The sequence below is a fragment of the Sphaeramia orbicularis genome, chromosome 10 (genome assembly GCF_902148855.1).
Source record: "Sphaeramia orbicularis chromosome 10, fSphaOr1.1, whole genome shotgun sequence".
Taxonomy (NCBI): Eukaryota; Metazoa; Chordata; class Actinopteri; order Kurtiformes; family Apogonidae; genus Sphaeramia; species Sphaeramia orbicularis.
The window spans coordinates 28,081,438-28,097,372 of record NC_043966.1 but is presented as its reverse complement, the minus strand read 5'-3'; the positions used below and the strand labels follow the sequence as shown (position 1 = coordinate 28,097,372).

At 38.1% G+C, this 15,935-nt stretch overlaps 2 protein-coding genes across 35 annotated transcripts in view; both read left to right on the top strand.

Moving 5' to 3' along the window:
* LOC115426731 (protocadherin gamma-C5-like) overlaps positions 1-15,935 on the top strand; it is a 332,740-nt gene that overhangs the window by 102,657 nt on the left and 214,148 nt on the right. The window lies entirely within an intron of this gene.
* On the top strand, positions 746-8,124 carry LOC115427488 (uncharacterized). The gene is made up of 3 exons (XM_030146067.1): positions 746-3,217; positions 3,326-3,333; positions 5,601-8,124. The coding sequence occupies exons 1-3, from the start codon at positions 839-841 to the stop codon at positions 8,122-8,124; spliced, it is 4,911 nt and encodes a 1,636-aa protein (XP_030001927.1). The 5' UTR covers positions 746-838.

The following is a 15,935-nucleotide window of genomic DNA, read 5'->3' as shown; positions in this document are numbered from 1 at the left end:
AACCTTTTTTTTCTCCTTTGAATAGTTCTGATATATTTACCTAATACTAAAATGCAAACAGGTGAAATTTAATTTACTCATTTTGGCTTCATATTTATAATGCTTGTATATCTGCACACCTTTTTGTGCTTGTTTTGGTGTTTGATGCAGTATTTCAATGCATATATGCCATAGTGCAGTATTTGAAGAATTATTTAAACATTACAATACTTTCTTGTGTTGCTTTTGTTGTTTTTTTTTATGGAGACACCATCTAAGTGGTAGAGTTTCCACAACCTCACAAAGGAAAACATTCCTGTAGTCAGAAATGAACCATGTTTTTTTGCTTGTAAATATGATGGAAAACTTTTTTTTTTTTCCTCAAATCTTTAGCAAGAAATAACCGTCATGTAAAAGTTCATTCAAGGTAGAATGCAAGTAAAAACGTCCATCTTTTCTTTTGGATGTTACAAATTGACCTGTCATCATTGCTGGACCATTGTTGACACACATTTACTTAACAACCACAGAGACTATGATGTCGTCAAAGAAGCACTTTAAAAACAAAATAATCAAAAAATGTAATTTATCAGTAGATACAAATATAAAGAATTACCAGCATTTCAGTGCAGTATGATTACAGAGTATTTCCTTAGCTCAATGATTTTGTCAAATTTACCTCACGGTGTCGCTGTATACCAGCCTTATGAACATATCTTTCTCCTTTGTGGACAGGCGTTCCTGTACTCCTCTTCCGTTGTCTAGATATTCTCAGAATATCGCTGAATTGCACCACTTCGTGTTATTGAGAACGTTTCTAGCGTCACTTCTGCAACGGGTTGGAAATCCATCCGTTACAATGACATCTAAAATGAACGGGATTAAGTCGCATTGGTTTTATTTATTCCTCTTTTGGTTTCATACCGCATATGGAGACATTAGCTATTCGTTTCCAGAGGAGATGAAACCAGGATCTGTTATTGGAAATATAGCCAAGGACCTCGGGCTGGAAACGGGCGTTTTAAGCCACAGGAAAGCCCGCATCGACACCGACGGCACCGACCACCGGTACTGTGACATAAACCTGAGGAACGGAGAGCTGATTGTTTCCGACAGGATTGACCGAGAGGGGCTTTGTGCTAAAAAGGCTTCGTGTATCCTGAAACAAGAGCTTGTGCTGGAGAATCCTCTGGAGCTCCACCGCATTAGCCTACACATTCAAGACATTAATGATAATTCGCCGCAGTTTAAAAATGACGGAATTGATCTAGAAATGCAAGAATCGACAGTCAGGGGTGCTCGTTTCGTGATAGAGGAGGCGCATGATGCGGATGTAGGACAAAATTCCGTGCAGCAATATAGTCTTAAAAAGAATGAGAATTTCGTTTTGGTCATTAATGGAAACAGTGTAGAGCTTGTTCTTGATAAAGAGCTTGATCGAGAAAAACAGCAGGACATTAAATTGGTGCTTACAGCTCTAGATGGTGGCTCTCCTCAGAGATCAGGTACAGTGGTCATACACGTTAACGTGCTGGACACAAATGATAACGCCCCAGTGTTTAGTCAGTCCGTTTATAAAGCCAGTCTGCCTGAAAACTCTCCTCTAGATACTGTAGTGGTCACAGTGAGTGCAACTGATGCAGATGAAGGAGTCAATGGAGATGTGAGTTATGACTTTGGTCATGTAACTGATGATGTGAAGCAACTATTCAGTATTAACCCTAAAACTGGTGAGATACGTGTAATTGGTAATGTTGACTATGAAACTACCACATCATTTGAAATACGAGTCCAAGCAAAAGATGGATTAGGCTTATCATCTTATGCCACATTAATAATATCTGTCACTGATGTTAATGACAATTCCCCTGTGATCGGTTTAAAATCTCTGTCTAGTCCCATATCAGAAGACACCCCTCCTGGTACAGAGGTGGGCATCATTAATGTACAGGATAGAGACTCAGAAAGGAACAGACAGGTCCGCTGCTCCATTCAGCAAGGTGTCCCTTTTAAGTTAATTCCTTCTATTAAAAACTACTATTCTCTGGTGACCACAGAACAACTGGACCGTGAACTAGTGTCTGATTACAACATTACAATCACTGCCACTGACGAGGGCTCTCCACCTCTGTCCTCCTCTAAAACTGTTCAGTTATCTGTAGCTGACATCAATGACAACCCACCTGTGTTTGAGGAGCAGTCCTACAGCGCATATGTGACTGAAAATAACAAACCTGGATCCACTTTATGTTCCGTTACTGCTCGAGACCTGGACTGGAGACAAAACGGTACAGTGATTTATTCTCTGTTACCTGGTGAGGTGAACGGTGCCCCGGTGTCCTCCTATCTGTCTGTGAATGGAGACACGGGAGTGATCCACGCTGTGAGGTCTTTTGATTATGAACAGTTCAGGAGTTTTAAAGTTCACGTGATGGCCAGAGATAACGGTTCTCCTCCGCTCAGCAGCAACGTGACAGTCAGTGTGTTTGTATCAGATGTGAATGACAACTCTCCTCAGATACTGTACCCCACCCCGGAGGGAAACTCCTTCATGACTGAGCTGGTCCCCAAAGCTGCCCACGGAGGCTCTCTGGTGTCCAAAGTGATAGCTGTGGACGCGGACTCTGGACAGAACGCCTGGCTGTCCTATCAAATAGTCAAATCCACTGATCCTGGCCTTTTTACTATTGGACTCCACAGTGGAGAGATCAGGACACAGCGGGACATTTCTGAATCTGACAACATGAAACAGAACCTTATTGTGTCAGTGAAAGATAACGGACAGCCTCCTCTCTCTGCCACCTGTGCCATGTATTTACTTATTTCTGATAACTTGGCTGAGGTTCCAGAACTGAAAGACATTTCCTATGATGAGAAGAATTCTAAGTTGACCTCATACCTCATCATAGCACTGGTGTCAGTTTCTACAATTTTCCTTACCTTTATCATCATCGTCATGGGTGTGAGGTTTTGTCGGCGGAGAAAGCCCAGGCTGTTGTTTGATGGAGCAGTTGCAATTCCCAGCGCTTATTTGCCTCCAAATTACGCAGATGTTGATGGAACAGGAACTCTACGCAGCACCTACAATTATGACGCCTATTTGACAACAGGATCTAGAACCAGTGACTTTAAGTTCGTCTCATCTTATAATGACAACACCCTACCTGCAGATGAGACTCTGAAAAAAAGTCCAATGGATTTTGCTGATATGTTTGGAGATAGTGATGGTTCCCCTGAGGTAGGCACATATTTCGAATAACTCCCATTTCCTTTGCGTTGGAGATTAATCACTCTTGTTTTTTTCAATACTTTGTTAAATAATTGTTAAATTGAGAATTTGTTCCAGCTTACTTTGTAGGTTATTGTAATTTTGTATACAAAAGAGAATATGGCTTTTGTGACACATATAGCAAACGTATCATTTAGACCATAGCTGTCAAACTCATTTTAGTTCACGGCCACATACAGCCCAATATCATCTAAAGTGGGCTGGATAACAAACATAATAACAGTGGAGAAAACTAAGTTCAATTACATTATGAAAGCGTTTACTTAAGTTTGCTTTAAAATCTGAATAACATGAACAACTTGAAATTTCTTGGGAAAAAAAGAGCAATTTTGGCAATGTTATGCCTCAGTTTATCCTTTACACATGTACATTACAACTTACAGATCACTGTGGATCTACAAATACACAAAAACATTTAACAACAGGCAGAATATTGTTAAAATTACACTGACTTCTCCTAAGACATTTCAGGTTGTTCATATTTTGTTCAGGTTGGTCACATTTTGTGTGAAACATAGTTTGTAAATATAACTTTGTCTTGTTTTTGTATGGAATTGAACTGGTTGCACTAAAAAAAAGAAAAACTTTGAGTTTTAATTATTTATAGGCTATTATGATAGTATTTTGCTGGTCTGATCCACTTTAGCTCATATTGGTCTGTATGTGGAACCTGAAATGAAAAAATTTAAAACCACTGATTGTTAATATCTTCACTGTAATTTTTGCATTTCACAAATTCATCCCAGGGGTCAGATTGGACCCTTTGGGCAGCCTGTTTTGGCCCATGGACTGTATGTTTGACACCTGTGATATAGTTTATATATAGTATAGTGGTCATATAGAGGAGGTCAAGAAGAGGCTACTTTGAACTGAATCCAATATGTATTAAATTATAACAATCTACTTTTCAAGCCCACTTCTTTTTTTAAAGTCCAATTTGAGTCAGTGTTTGCAATGTAATTATTTGGTCAAGGAGAAGCATTCAAGCTGTGTTCCTCTGTCCCTGGTGCTGAAATATGGATTATTTCAACATGCCTTTGAAGACATTCACACACAACTCTTCACACAGTTGCTTTTCTTTCTTTCTTTCTTTCTTTCTTTGAAAAGATGATGATGATAATTATAATGATGATGATGATGAACACAAACTAGTGACGGTAGTAATATTTACTATTATAGCATTTACTAAAGTAAAAGTTCCCATGCCACACAGTCAAATATTGCATCTTGACTGCTTGAAATAATGTCTTTTCCATGGTATTTTGGATTCACACTCACCTGATAAATAATTGTACTCTACTACAGGTCAACAGGGCAGAAAATAACTTCCCATTAAGATGGGGTTGATTTTATTGAGCTATACTTGAAATATTTTCATAGTATTTTTTTATTGACATACAGGAAATGAAATGTTTGTATTTAATATGTTTTTGATGCAAAACCTAGTCCAACTTCGATGTCTAGCAATTATTTGCTCGAATAGGTTGCACTATATCAAAAATGCAGATATGCATTTCTCCGTCCCTAGCATTTCAGCAGACGTGTGAAGAGTTTAATATTAGTCAACATTGTCTTCTATTCTCCCATTTTTGTCATTTCAAATTAGAAATGTTTTCATTGAATAGCTCAAATACAATGAAATGGAGTTTAATTAATTGAGTTTGGTTTTATATTTATAGTGCTTCTATATCAACACATCTTTGTGCTCTTGTCTAGGTATCTAATACAGTATTTTACCACATATCAGACATAGTGTAGTATTTGAGAAATTATTTAAATATGTAAGTACTTACTTGCTTTTGTTGCCTTGCAGAGGCACCGTAAGTGGTGCTAAGTTTTAACCTCCTCACCCCAGCAATTTAAATAAATAAATAAATAATAATAATAATAATAATAATAATAATAATAATAATAATAATTATTATTATTATTATTATTATTATTATTATTATTATTATTATTATTATTACTATTATTATTATGTTTAATTGAACGTTTTTTGTTCGTTTTAAGCTTAATACTGTGCTACATTTTTTTTCTGAAATCACTAAAAGAAAGTTAGCATCACGTAGAAGTTTATTTGAGGTCAAATGCAGGCAAAAAAGCCCATCCTTTCTGTTGGCTTTCGTTAGAATTTGATGTGTCAGCACTCCTGTGGTACTTTCAAATAATGTAGTCAAATATTTAGTTATATATCAGTACAAATTAAACGAATTATCAAATTTTCAGGGCAACATATTTATTTTTTTTTCAGTCAGTGATTTAGTTAAACTTACCTCACGGTGTCACTGTACACCAGCCTTTTAAAGACCTCTTTCTTCTTTGTGGACAGGCGTTCCTGTACTCCTCTTCGTTTGTCTAGATACTCACAGAATATCGCTGAATTGCAGCACTTCGTGTTATTGAGAACGTTTATAGCGTCACTTCTGCAACGGGTTGGAAATCCATCCGTCACAATGGGGTCTAAAATAAGCGGGATAAAGTCGAGTTGGCTTTATTTATTCCTCTTTTGGTTTCGTACCGCCCATGGAGACATCAGCTATTCGTTTCCAGAGGAGATGAAACCAGGATCTGTTATTGGAAATATAGCCAAGGACCTCGGGCTGGAAACGGGCGTTTTGAGCCACAGGAAAGCCCGCATCGACACCGACGGCACCGACCACCGGTACTGTGACATAAACCTGAGGAACGGAGAGCTGATTGTTTCCGACAGGATTGACCGAGAGGGGCTTTGTGCTAAAAAGGCTTCGTGTATCCTGAAACAAGAGCTTGTGCTGGAGAATCCTCTGGAGCTCCACCGCATTAGCCTACACATTCAAGACATTAATGATAATTCGCCGCAGTTTAATGATGACAAGATCGATCTGGAAATTCAAGAATCCACAGACAGGGGTGCTCGTTTCCTGATAGAGGAGGCGCATGATGCGGATGTGGGACAGAATTCCGTGCAGCAATATAGTCTTAAAAAGAATGAGAATTTCGTTTTGGTCGTTAATGGAAACACCGTAGAGCTTGTTCTTGATAAAGAGCTTGACCGTGAAAAACAGCAGGAAATTAATTTGGTGCTTACAGCTCTAGATGGTGGCTCTCCTCAGAGATCAGGTACAGTGGTCATACATGTCAATGTACTGGATGCTAATGATAACAGCCCAGTGTTTAGTCAGCCCGTTTATAAAGCCAGTCTGCCTGAAAACTCTCCTCTAGATACTGTAGTGGTCACAGTGAGTGCAACTGATGCAGATGAAGGAGTCAATGGAGATGTGAGTTATGACTTTGGTCATGTAACTGATGAGGTGAAGCAACTATTCAGTATTAACCCTAAAACTGGTGAAATACATGTAATTGGTAATGTTGACTATGAAACTACCACATCATTTGAAATACGAGTAAAGGCAAAAGATGGATTAGGTCTGTCATCACACGCCACATTAATAATATCTGTCACTGATGTTAATGACAATTCCCCTGTGATCAGTTTAAAATCTCTGTCTAGTCCCATATCAGAAGACACTCCTTCTGGTACAGAGGTGGGCATCATTAATGTACAGGATAGAGACTCAGAAAGGAACAGACAGGTCCGCTGTTCCCTTCAACAAGGTGTCCCTTTTAAGTTAGTTCCTTCTATTAAAAACTACTATTCTCTGGTGACCACAGAACAACTGGACCGTGAACTAGTGTCTGATTACAACATTACAATCACTGCCACTGACAAGGGCTCTCCACCTCTGTCCTCCTCTAAAACTGTTCAGTTATCTGTAGCTGACATCAATGACAACCCACCTGTGTTTGAGGAGCAGTCCTACAGCGCATATGTGACTGAAAATAACAAACCTGGATCCACGTTATGTTCCGTTACTGCTCGAGACCCCGACTGGAGACAAAACGGTACAGTGATTTATTCTCTGTTACCTGGTGAGGTGAACGGTGCCCCGGTGTCCTCCTATCTGTCTGTGAATGGAGACACGGGAGTGATCCACGCTGTGAGGTCTTTTGATTATGAACAGTTCAGGAGTTTTAAAGTTCATGTGATGGCCAGAGATAACGGTTCTCCTCCGCTCAGCAGCAATGTGACAGTCAGTGTGTTTATATCAGATGTGAATGACAACTCTCCTCAGATACTGTACCCCACCCCGGAGGGAAACTCCTTCATGACTGAGCTGGTCCCCAAAGCTGCCCACGGAGGCTCTCTGGTGTCCAAAGTGATAGCTGTGGATGCGGACTCTGGACAGAACGCCTGGCTGTCCTATCAAATAGTCAAATCCACTGATCCTGGCCTTTTTACTATTGGACTCCACAGTGGAGAGATCAGGACACAGCGGGACATTTCTGAATCTGACAACATGAAACAGAACCTTATTGTGTCAGTGAAAGATAACGGACAGCCTCCTCTCTCTGCCACCTGTGCCATGTATTTACTTATTTCTGATAACTTGGCTGAAGTTCCAGAGCTGAAAGACATTTCTTATGATGAGAAGAATTCTAAGTTGACCTCATACCTCATCATAGCACTGGTGTCAGTTTCTACAATTTTCCTTACCTTTATGATCATCGTCATGGGTGTGAGGTTTTGTCGGCGGAGAAAGCCCAGGCTGTTGTTTGATGGAGCAGTTGCAATTCCCAGCGCTTATTTGCCTCCAAATTATGCAGATGTTGATGGAACAGGAACTCTACGCAGCACCTACAATTATGACGCCTACTTGACAACAGGATCTAGAACCAGTGACTTTAAGTTTGTCTCATCTTATAATGACAACACCCTACCTGCCGATGAGACTCTGAAAAAAAGTCCAACGGATTTTGCTGATATGTTTGGAGATAGTGATGGTTCCCCTGAGGTAGGCACATATTTCGAATAACTCCCATTTCCTTTGCGTTGGAGATTAATCACTCTTGTTTTTTTCAATACTTTGTTAAATAATTGTTAAATTGAGAATTTGTTCCAGCTTACTTTGTAGGTTATTGTAATTTTGTATACAAAAGAGAATATGGCTTTTGTGACACATATAGCAAACGTATTATTTAGACCAGAGCTGTCAAACTCATTTTAGTTCAGGGGCCACATACAGCCCAACATCATCTAAAGTGGGCTGGACAGCTAACATAATAACAGTGGAGAAAACTAAGTTAGGCTATGATGGTAGTATTTTCCTGGTCTGATCCACTTTATATCATATTGGTCTGTATGTGGAACCTGAACTAAAAACATTTTTAAAACCACTGATTGTTAATATCTTCATTGTAATTTTTGCATTTCACAAATTCATCTCAGGGGTCAGATTGGACCCTTTGGGCAGCCTGTTTTGGCCCATGGACTGTATGTTTGACACCTTTGATATAGTTTATATATAGTATAGTGGTCATATAGAGGAGGTCAAGAAGAGGCTACTTTGAACTGAATCCAATATGTATTAAATTATAACAATCAACTTATCAAACCCACTTCTTTCTTTAAGTGCTATTTGAGTCAGTGTTTGCAATGTAATTATTACAAGATGTGTTCCTCTGTCCCTGGTGCTGAAATATGGATTATTTCAACATGCCTTTGAAGACATTCACACACAACTCTTCACACAGTTGCTTGTCTTTCTTTCTTTCTTTCTTTCTTTGAAAAGATGATGATAATTATAATGATGATAATGATGAACACAAACCAGTGACGGTAGTAATATTTACTATGATAGCATTTACTAAAGTAAAAGTTCCCATGCCACACAGTCGAATATTGCGTCTTGGCTGCTTGAAATAATGTCTTTTCCATGGTATTTTGGATTCACACTCACCTGATAAATAATTGTACTCTACTACAGGTCAACAGAGCAGAAAATAATTTCCCATTAAGATGGGGTTGATTTTATTAAGCTATAGTTGAAATATTATCATAATGTTTTTATTGACATACAGGAAATGAAATATTTGTATTGTATATGTTTTTGATGCAAAACCTAGTATAACTTTGATGTCTAGCAATTATATGCTCGAATAGGTTGCACTATATCAAAAATGCAGATATGCATTTCTCCGTCCCTAGCATTTCAGCAGACATGTGAAGAGTTTAATATTAGTCAACATTGTCATCTATTCTCCCAATTTTGTCATTTCAAATTAGAAATGTTTTCATTGAATAACTCAAATGCATTTACATGATAATAGAAATACAATTAAATGGAGTTTAATTAATTGAGTTTGGTTTTATATTTATAGTGCTTCTATATCAACACATCTTTGTGCTCTTGTCTTGGTATCTAATACAGTATTTTACTACATATCAGACATAGTGTAGTATTTGAGAAATTATTTAAATATGTAAGTACTTACTTGCTTTTGTTGCCTTGCAGAGGCACCATAAGTGGTGCTAAGTTTTAACCTCCTCACCCCAGCAATTAAAAAAAAAAAATAATAATAATAATAATGATGATGATGTCTTAATTGAACGTTTTTTGTTCTTTTTAAGCTTAATCCTGTGCTACATTTTTTTCTGAAATCACTAAAAGAAACAACATCACGTAGAAGTTTATTTGAGGCCAAATGCAGGCAAAAAAGCCCATCCTTTCTGTTGGCTTTCGTTAGAATTTGATGTGTTAGCACTCCTGTGGTACTTTCAAATAATGTAGTCAAATATTTAGTTATATATCAGTACAAATTAAACGAATTATCAGTTTTTCAAGGCAGCATATTTATATTTTTTTCAGTCAGTGCTTTAGTTAAACTTACCTCACGGTGTCACTGTACACCAGCCTTTTAAAGACATCTTTCTTCTTTGTGGACAGGCGTTCCTGTACTCCTCTTCGTTTGTCTAGATACTCACAGAATATCGCTGAATTGCACCACTTCATGTTATTGAGAACGTTTATAGCGTCACTTTTGCAACGGGTTGGAAAAATCCATCTGTCACAATGGGATCTAAAATAAGCGGGATAAAGTCGAGTTGGCTTTATTTATTCCTCTTTTGGTTTCATACCGCCCATGGAGACATTAGCTATTCGTTTCCAGAGGAAATGAAACCAGGATCGGTTATTGGAAATATAGCCAAGGACCTCGGGCTGGAAACGGGCGTTTTGAGCCACAGGAAAGCCCGCATCGACACCGACGACACCGACCACCGGTACTGTGACATAAACCTGAGGAACGGAGAGCTGATTATTTCCGACAGGATTGACCGAGAGGGGCTTTGTGCTAAAAAGGCTTTGTGTATCCTGAAACAAGAGCTTGTGCTGGAGAATCCTCTGGAGCTCCACCGCATTAGCCTACACATTCAAGACATTAATGATAATTCGCCCCAGTTTAAAAATAATGGAATTGATCTCGAAATGAGAGAATCCACAGACAGAGGTGCTCGTTTCCTGATAGAGGAGGCGCACGATGCGGATGTAGGACAAAATTCCGTGCAGCAATATAGTCTTAAAAAGAATGAGAATTTCGTTTTGGTCGTTAATGGAAACACTGTAGAGCTTGTTCTTGATAAAGAGCTTGACCGTGAAAAACAGCAGGAAATTAATTTGGTGCTTACAGCTCTAGATGGTGGCTCTCCTCAGAGATCAGGTACAGTGGTCATACATGTCAATGTACTGGATGCTAATGATAACAGCCCAGTGTTTAGTCAGTCCGTTTATAAAGCCAGTCTGCCTGAAAACTCTCCTCTCGATACTGTAGTGGTCACAGTGAGTGCAACTGATGCAGATGAAGGAGTCAATGGAGATGTGAGTTATGACTTTGGTCATGTAACTGATGAGGTGAAGCAACTATTCAGTATTAATTCTAAAACTGGTGAGATACATGTAATTAGTAATGTTGACTATGAAACGACCAGTTCATTTGAAATTCGAGTTCAAGCAAAAGATGGATTAGGTTTATCATCTTATGCCACATTATTAATATCTGTCACTGATGTTAATGACAATTCTCCTGTGATCAGTTTAAAATCTCTGTCTAGTCCCATATCAGAAGACACCCCTCCTGGTACAGAGGTGGGCATCATTAATGTACAGGATAGAGACTCAGAAAGGAACAGACAGGTCCGCTGTTCCATTCAGCAAGGTGTCCCTTTTAAGTTAGTTCCTTCTATTAAAAACTACTATTCTCTGGTGACCACAGAACAACTGGACCGTGAACTAGTGTCTGATTACAACATTACAATCACTGCCACTGACGAGGGCTCTCCACCTCTGTCCTCCTCTAAAACTGTTCAGTTATCTGTAGCTGACATCAATGACAACCCACCTGTGTTTGAGGAGCAGTCCTACAGCGCATATGTGACTGAAAATAACAAACCTGGATCAACTTTATGTTCTGTCACTGCTCAAGACCTGGACTGGAGACAAAACGGTACAGTGATTTATTCTCTGTTACCTGGTGAGGTGAACGGAGCCCCGGTGTCCTCCTATCTGTCTGTGAATGGAGACACGGGAGTGATCCACGCTGTGAGGTCTTTTGATTATGAGCAGTTCAGGAGTTTTAAAGTCCACGTGATGGCCAGAGATAACGGTTCTCCTCCACTCAGCAGCAACGTTACAGTCAGTGTGTTTGTATCTGATGTGAATGACAACTCTCCTCAGATACTGTACCCCACCCCGGAGGGAAACTCCTTCATGACTGAGCTGGTCCCCAAAGCTGCCCACGGAGGCTCTCTGGTGTCCAAAGTGATCGCTGTGGACGCGGACTCCGGACAGAACGCCTGGCTGTCCTATCAAATAGTCAAATCCACGGATCCTGGCCTTTTTACTATTGGACTCCACAGTGGAGAGATCAGGACACAGCGGGACATTTCTGAATCTGACAACATGAAACAGAACCTTATTGTGTCAGTGAAAGATAACGGACAGCCTCCTCTCTCTGCCACCTGTGCCATGTATTTACTTATTTCTGATAACTTGGCTGAGGTTCCAGAACTAAAAGACATTTCTTATGATGAGAAGAATTCTAAGTTGACCTCATACCTCATCATAGCGCTGGTGTCAGTTTCTACAGTATTCCTTACATTCATCATCATCGTCATGGGTGTGAGGTTTTGTCGGCGGAGAAAGCCCAGACTGTTGTTTGATGGAGCAGTTGCAATCCCCAGTGCTTATCTGCCTCCAAATTACGCAGATGTTGATGGAACAGGAACTTTACGCAGCACTTACAATTATGACGCCTATTTGACAACAGGATCTAGAACCAGTGACTTTAAGTTTGTCTCCTCTTATAATGACAACACCCTACCTGCAGATGAGACTCTGAAAAAAAGTCCAACGGATTTTGCTGATATGTTTGGAGATAGTGATGGCTCACCTGAGGTAGGCACGTATTCCATATTTAGTCCAATTTTTGCCTTTTTTTAAGAAGATATTGTCACGTTTTTCCCCACATACTTTCTTCCATCTATCTTCTACATTTGATGTTAAACATGTTTCTGGTGTTTTAATTGGGTTCTATACAGTGGCATACTTTTCCCAGCTAAAGTGTTTTTATAGTCGTGTTGTTATTGTACTTGGCAAGTACAAATAATTATCTTTCTTCTCAATTATTTTTCTTGTTTTTTTTTTATCCCATATTTCCCTTTAAGTAATATTCACTAAAACGGTGAATTCACACACAAATACAGCACACTTTCCAAGGCTTGTCAATAGATACTGTGACATTTGAAAAGTTTCATTCTCTATTCCTTCCAGTCATGTTCAGATTTAATGATGCTTCCATAAACATATAAGTTTTCTTTACAGGGTCTAACCTTATTTTTATTTTCTTTTTTCATTTGAATTATATATATATTTTTTCTATATCACGTAGATTTTCCTTGTTGTCCTGATTCTACAGATACCAATTTTTGAATGCTTCTGTCTTTAGTCGTTTATGTTCATAATTTTTACTCTGTCTTGTTATGTTTCTTGCTTCAGGATAGAAGTTTCAGGAAGTTGGAAATTGATTAATATGTTTTCTTCAGACAAAGCTGAATCTGACAACATGAAACAGAACCTTATTGTGTCAGTAAAAGATAAGTGACAGCCTCCTCTCTCTGTCATTTGTGCCATGTATTTACTTATTTCTGATAACTTGGCTGAGGTTCCAGAACTGAAAGATATTTCATATGATGAGAAGAATTCAAAACTGACATTCTATCTGATCATTGCACTGGTGTCTGTCTCCACATTCTTCCTTACCTTCATCATCATCGTCATGAGTGTGAGGTTTTGTCGTGGGAGAAAGCCCAGACTGTTGTTTGATGGAGCAGTTGCAATCCCAATGGTTATTTTTCTCCAAATTATGCAGATGTTAATGGAACAGGAACTTTACGCAGCACTTACAATTATGAGGCCTATTTGACAACAGGATCTAGAACCAGTGACTTTAATTTTGTGACATCCTGCAATGACAACACTCTGCCTGCTGACCAAACACTCAGGCAAAGTTGAATTGATTTTTCTAAAGCTTTTGGAGAATTTGATGAAAGTTCAGAGGTATGAGTGCATCACTTTCATCAGTGTTTCAATTTTTTTAATGAGTTTTTCATCTGATACAAAAAATATTCTCAGACGCAAGCCTTTTGTCATTGTTGTATACTTTCCATATGCATATACTTGATTTAAATGTGACAATAGCATATCACAGGATCTCAACAGAATATGTCAACATTGGCTTCTAATCATCTTGTAGACAAAATACTAACACAGTAAAGCAGAAGAATTAATAAGTATTTTTAAAGCAGAACTATTGACCTAACACTCAGGATCCAGAGCTCAAAATATGTGCAAAGTCACTGTCAATTAGATTTCAGAATCTACTGATGTTTTCCATGTGGTGTTTGATTTCACAGATTTTTGTGTTTACAACATCCTTTTAACATTCTTCACAGACAAGATGTTGTGTCTAATGGTTTAGTTTCTTGCTCACTTATGCAGTTAACTTATAAATGTGCTTCCATCATGAAATTATAATGCTTTTAAATTGTTCTGTGCTTGCCATAGATGTTTTGTTGTTGTTGTTGTTGTTGTTTACAGTTGGCAGTGTGCTTTGGTTGATTGGTGTCTGGTCTGACCACTTTGATAGTAAAATATAGCCCATACATGGAGTTAAAAAACGTAAAATCATACAATTAGTTTATTGTTTTTATAGTTGTGACCTGACTTTTTTATTATTCACTGGATACAGTGTTTATTTCTCAGTGATCAAAATGTTTCCAGCTAAATAATATGTTTCATCTTTGATATTGGCTGAAGTTTTGGTGTGATCCACATTAAGCCTTTTGCTAGTTTGTCACTAAAAGATTTCTGAGATAATGTCTTGACAAATTATTTATCATCCTGCTTTTTACTGCCTATAAAAAACCACAGGTGACTTTGATAATGTTACTGTATGTGGCATTATTGACCATAGTTGATGTTTTCTTCCATCTATCATCAGGTATTGCTGGTACACCTTTTGAATAGGTTTCCATGATAGATGGGTTTAATGCATTTTATGTTAACTGCTTTTGTATAGCTTGTATCGTCTGGTTTTATGATCTGATTTGTTAGTTAGTTCTCACGTATCAGCTAATGGCTTTTTGATATTCCATAAGACGTTGTTATCCTATATCTATATTTGGTAGTGGCAGAAGAGAGAGGTGGGTTATTTGTAATTATTGTTTGTGGTGTTGCATATCCTCTTTTCTTAAACCCTGGGAGCAGTTCTGTATTTACTCAGTTACATTTATTTGTACACCTACTGTATTACATGTGTTCTTGAATCTGTCTCTTATAACTAACTGGATGCTTCAGCTTTTTTGTGATCAGTATCTTGTGGAGTTTTGCACAACCTCCTGTGGCATTCCTGCCTTTAAATTACTTAGGGCATCTAATTTTCACTTGTGTCCCTCTAATGATTTGATTTTTTTTTTTCTTCACCTTACAATTATTTTATTTTAAGTGGAAGACCCATATGTATTTCTCCTTCATAACAAGTTCTGAGCTTATCTTCAAATGTCTTTCATGACAAATAGTGTGCATCTCTTTGCAATATCTTCATCACATTTTATTAAAGAAATAATTTTCAGCTTCTCAATGCCCATCCTTTTTTATGTAGTCCTTTTTTTGCACTCTTAGATATAGTTGACTAAATTTATTAAGAATACACTGTGCAGTTCAGTGTAGTTATTACAGCCTAGTTCATTTTACAACTTGTAGACTTGGAACATTTCAAAGAAGTCTGTACAAACTGAAATCTATTTTTTTAGCAACAGTATTCAGAGAGACACATTATCAACCAAAAGAAAACAACCTTGCAATTTTGCACGTTTATTGTATTAGATCATTCATTATGTCTCCTGAAATATATCGGCTTTACACTGGAATGTCTTCTTAATCCCAGTGAAAAATCTAATGGAGTTTATTTCAGATGTAACACTCATCTGTCATAGCAGGTTAGAGTCAGGCTGAACACATTTACAAGACTCGTTTTTATGCACCTTTTTTCATTCTGGAATAAAAGAAGATTTGACATCAATTGTTTTTTGTCTTCACTTTACAGCAGTAAATCTGCTGAAAAGTTAATTAAGAATAACAGTGTACAAAAATATATAGGTTATGGCCAGTCTTAACAGTAGCAATGTTTATCTTTATGTTAGTGATAAAGATGAAATTTCCTCACGGTGTCGCTGTATACCAGCTTTAAATAGACGGATTCTTTTTCTTTTGTGGAAGGGTGTTCCTGTATT

What these genes read in the sequence shown, in the direction of transcription:
- LOC115427488 (XM_030146067.1), top strand. Translation starts at nt 839, where the DNA reads ATGACATCTAAAATGAACGGGATTAAGTCGCATTGGTTTTATTTATTC.